Source organism: Octodon degus, unplaced genomic scaffold, assembly GCF_000260255.1.
Source record: "Octodon degus isolate 3935 unplaced genomic scaffold, OctDeg1.0 scaffold00021, whole genome shotgun sequence".
NCBI classification, from domain to species: domain Eukaryota; kingdom Metazoa; phylum Chordata; class Mammalia; order Rodentia; family Octodontidae; genus Octodon; species Octodon degus.
In genome coordinates this window covers 13365918-13369855 of record NW_004524597.1, presented here as the reverse complement: position 1 = coordinate 13369855, position 3938 = coordinate 13365918, and the positions used below count along the sequence as shown (strand labels likewise).

At 56.7% G+C, this 3938-nt stretch overlaps 1 protein-coding gene across 1 annotated transcript; it reads right to left on the bottom strand.

Annotated features, from left to right (window-relative positions):
- Nucleotides 1–292: 292 nt before the first annotated feature.
- Nucleotides 293–1737, bottom strand: Cldn5 (claudin 5). Its single transcript, XM_004627980.2, has one exon. The coding sequence runs from the start codon at nucleotides 1573–1575 to the stop codon at nucleotides 919–921; it is 657 nt and encodes a 218-aa protein (XP_004628037.1). The 5' UTR covers nucleotides 1576–1737; the 3' UTR covers nucleotides 293–918.
- Nucleotides 1738–3938: the final 2201 nt, after the last annotated feature.

Genomic DNA, 3938 nt, shown 5'->3' with positions numbered 1-3938 from the left:
CTCTTCCCAAGTCCCTAGGACCGTGAGTGTCCAGTTTGGTCCTCTGCTGGGAACTCTGCTCCCCCGCAGAAGTGCACAGGGGTCATCCCACTTTGCTGAGTTGCAGGGAGCTATCTTCACATCTGATGGGAAGGTGACCAGGTGACAGGGAAGGCAGGAAAAGTTCATGATCCTGGGGATGGGGGGTTGGTTTGCCATCCCTGAGAGCTCTCTATAGGAACCTCTAGTGGGGAATAGGGGAGTAGGGGTACTGGGCATAGGGATGAGTGCACAGAGGACAGGACACACGTGGGAGTGTTCAAGCTATTTACTAAGCAAATTCTTAACCTCCCCAACCCTCTCCCCAGGCCTGGAGGAGGGCAGTGAACCAGCTCCACTCAGGCTGTGGTGTCCACAAGCCTCACCTGGGGGGCTGCTGAGGCGATACACATAGTTCCAAGTGAAGTCACTTGGTCCCTTGGGCTTAGGCCCTCGCTGAAAAAGAAGAGGCCCTTTATACTAGTCCTTCCGGCCTGGGGGCCCTGGGGTCTTCCATCTGCCCTTCCAAGTCCGTAGGAGTTCTGATAAAGGCAGCATCCAAGACCCCCTCCCCCCCCCCTTTCGGGGTCGAGAAAGAAATTGGCATCTGTAGTGTATGGAGTTCGAGAGTTCCACCTAAGTCGTGGTCAGTACTGCCCACAAAGGAAACCTCTAAGTCCTCACAAGTGCTTGTCATCTGTTCAGGGCAGGGCGCGGGCCTGGATGGTGGCAATCAGAACCGACTGAGGCTGCGTCCTGTGGGATCGGTGCACCAAGTCCGACATTCCGTGGAGTCTTTGGGGCGCGACCCCGCCGCCGTCACGCGCAGCTCCCGGGGTCGCTTGCTCCTCCAGTTCGCTGGCTGTGCTGCCGGAAGGGGCCCCGCTGTACCCCACACCATCAGACATAGTTCTTCTTGTCGTAGTCAGCACTGGCAGTGGGCCGCCGCGGCGCTGAGTACTTGACAGGAAAGCTGAAGTCCGGACGGCCGGCACATCCCCAAGCTCCGCAGCACACGAGGCCGCCCCCGCACATGAGTAGCGCAGAGGCCACCCACCCGATGTACAGCGCTGCGCCCAGCTCATACTTCTGCGACAGGGGAACCGAAGGATCGTAGAACTCACGGACAACAATGTTGGCGAACCAGCAGATAGGCACGAGTGCCAGCAACCCACAGAACACGTATAACGCACCGCCAGTGAGGGCCACACGCGCCTTCGCCGGGCCCGCGGCCACGCAGGTGGTGCACTGCGCGCCAGCCAGGGTCACGAAGAGTGCAATCAGTGCCAGCAGCGCGGCGCCCACTGTAAGCGCCCGTGCCGCCTGCACCTCAGAGCTCAGCGCCAGCACAGACTCATACACCTTGCACTGCATGTGCCCAGTGCTCTGTACCACGCAAGTCATCCACAGCCCCTTCCAGGTGATCTGTGCCGTCACGATGTTGTGGTCCAGGAAGGCAGTCACCTGCCACATGGGCAGCCCGCAAGCTAGGATCAGGCCCAACCATCCCAGCAGACACAGCACTAGACCCAGGATTTCCAACGATGCTGACCCCATGGCTGAAGGTCCCCAGACCGCCCTGCGCACGGCGGGGACGCTTTGGTTGGCTCGGGGCCCCGAGTGAGGGCTACTCCCCTTTAGCCTGAGCGGCCGGATCTCCACCTTCTGTCCACTCGCGCCGCGGATCTGATGCACCACCTCGGGTTTGCTGGCACTTCTTGGGGGCTCCCCATTTGAAGTCTCTGGGGGCGGATCTGCCATCTCCGGACCCACCCCCCGGGACTTGAGCAGCCAATCCTTGCGTGAACCATCGCCTACAGCCAATCGCAAGCTCCCCGGCAGCTGAAGTTAGAGAAAGAACAGAGTGTGGAAAGCTGAGGGCTCAGGGACCGCACCCTGTCGGGCCGCAGACTCCACCTACCGTTGTCCTAGTCACAGCTAAGCGTTCTGGACCGGCCTTGGGCTCTGTGCTCACTCTTCAAGCCACCTCTGGTGCATCCTGGCCCCAGCACTTTAGGAGCTCAAAACTGTCAGACTGAACTGCCCCTTCCATCTACATCTTTGCAGGAGCCAACCTCACAGAGATACGGCCCCACTGAAGCCTGCTTGGAGAGGCTCTGGAAATTCTTTTGCTCAGCTCAAGTAAGGTACACTAGACCTCCAGAAAGCCCGTCTTGGGGATCAAGCCAGGTCTATTCCTTGCACTTCCCCTGCCCAGTACTCTGAGCCTCAGCACCGTGGAGGAGCCATACCAAGCAGAGATGACAAACCTATAGGGAACAGGCTCAGGATCCCATCCTCCTCCAAAGCACCTGCCCAACACAGCCAATACACTGCCTCTGTGGCCTTCAGGCCCTGATACAAAGTAGGCTGTACAGGGGTTTTATCCAGGCAATACCTACTTTGCCCCTGCATGGTGGCTTCTCAGACCCCTCTGCCTTGGCCTGCTGCTCCTCTACCTGTAGTGTTGCTTATTCCCCATCCTTTGAAGCCCAGATCAGGTGGCATCACTTATGAAAGTCCTCAGAATTCATAGGCTCCGCTTCCACTGGCTGCAGTGGCCCCAGCTAGGCAGCTTGCTTTGGTTCTCAGACAGTAGGGGCACAAAAGGACATAAAGGCTGTGTATAACCCTCCCACCAGTGGTGGTGGTGCCTGCCACCCCAGCCCCCAGGCCACTCTCCGGAAGCCAACTTGGAGTTTCCTGACCTGGAGGAAGAGCCCCCATCCTTGTTGGAGGAGGGATTTCCGGGCATTCTTCTGCACAATGGCCCAGCCATTTCTTGAAAGGTCCACTGGGGTGTATGCTGCAGGCCCCCTAAGGCTCAGGTGGGGGCACTAGGCCACAACCCCATGGGGCACCAGCCTTTTTCCAGCAGTCTCCTCCCCATCCCCTGATGGCCCCTTTGTTTCCAGCTAAGTCTGGACTCCCAGCCCTTTGCTGATGCTGCTGGGTGTATTTTTTCCTCTAGCTCAAAATGGTCAGGCTCTCCATAGAGTTAAGTGGCTTTGTTGAGCCAGTCACTGACTTGACTTGATCACCTCCCCTTCCTAAGTCCCAGATTCCTTCTCCCTCTCGGAGTTGGTTCTGAGTGGATAAATGAGGTAAGGCAAGTGCCTGATACCTGTAGCATGAGAAGGTACTAAAGGCAAGTTTTTGGGCCCTGGGGTAGAGGTAAGTTTTTAGAGTCCTTGCTTGCCTGTAGCTGCCCATCCTCACAGAGTAGAGTGCCTCCCAGCCATTGCATCGCTAGATGTCTCCTCCTGCTGCAGACTTGTAGATCATCCCTCTTCTACAGATCCTCCTGGAAGTCCCCTTGCCCATCCACTACAGGAGTCCACTATCTCAATTCTGCTTCCCCTTAGCTCCAGTCCAAGGACCGTTCCAGCCCTCCCTCCACCTTCCATACTATCATCTTCCAAGGTCAACTGCTACAATCTTCTCAGATCTTCCATCTCCACCCTGGGATGCACCTGCACAAGGCTCTCTCCCTTGCCTACCTACCTTCCTTCCCTCTCTCAACCACTTTGAGTCCATGCCCATCCTGGCGCCCTGCAGCATCTCAGGTGAAGTCCTTTCTCTTTGACAACAATTTCACAATATGTCCAGAATCTGTTGTAGGATTTCAGTCTCTGTGTACCCACTTGCAGTAGAGCCAAAACCACTACATTGAGGCCTAGGAGAGCAGCACAGCTGACACTGCCTACACTCAGCCTGCCCTCAGATTGAGCATGGTCACCAAGTAGCCTAGTCCAGATCCAAGAAGGGCATGAAGACAGGCACATCCTTCCACTCACTGGAGATTTGACTGCCTACTTTGTGCCAAGCGGTGTCTCTGCCAAGCACACAATACAGGAAGCTTAAGAGACTGACAATAAGCCATCAACTAATATCTTGACAGGAAATAGAGTGACAAAAGC

Excerpts from the sequence above, each read along its gene's own strand:
- Cldn5 (XM_004627980.2), bottom strand. The coding sequence starts at position 1,575 with ATGGGGTCAGCATCGTTGGAAATCCTGGGTCTAGTGCTGTGTCTGCTG.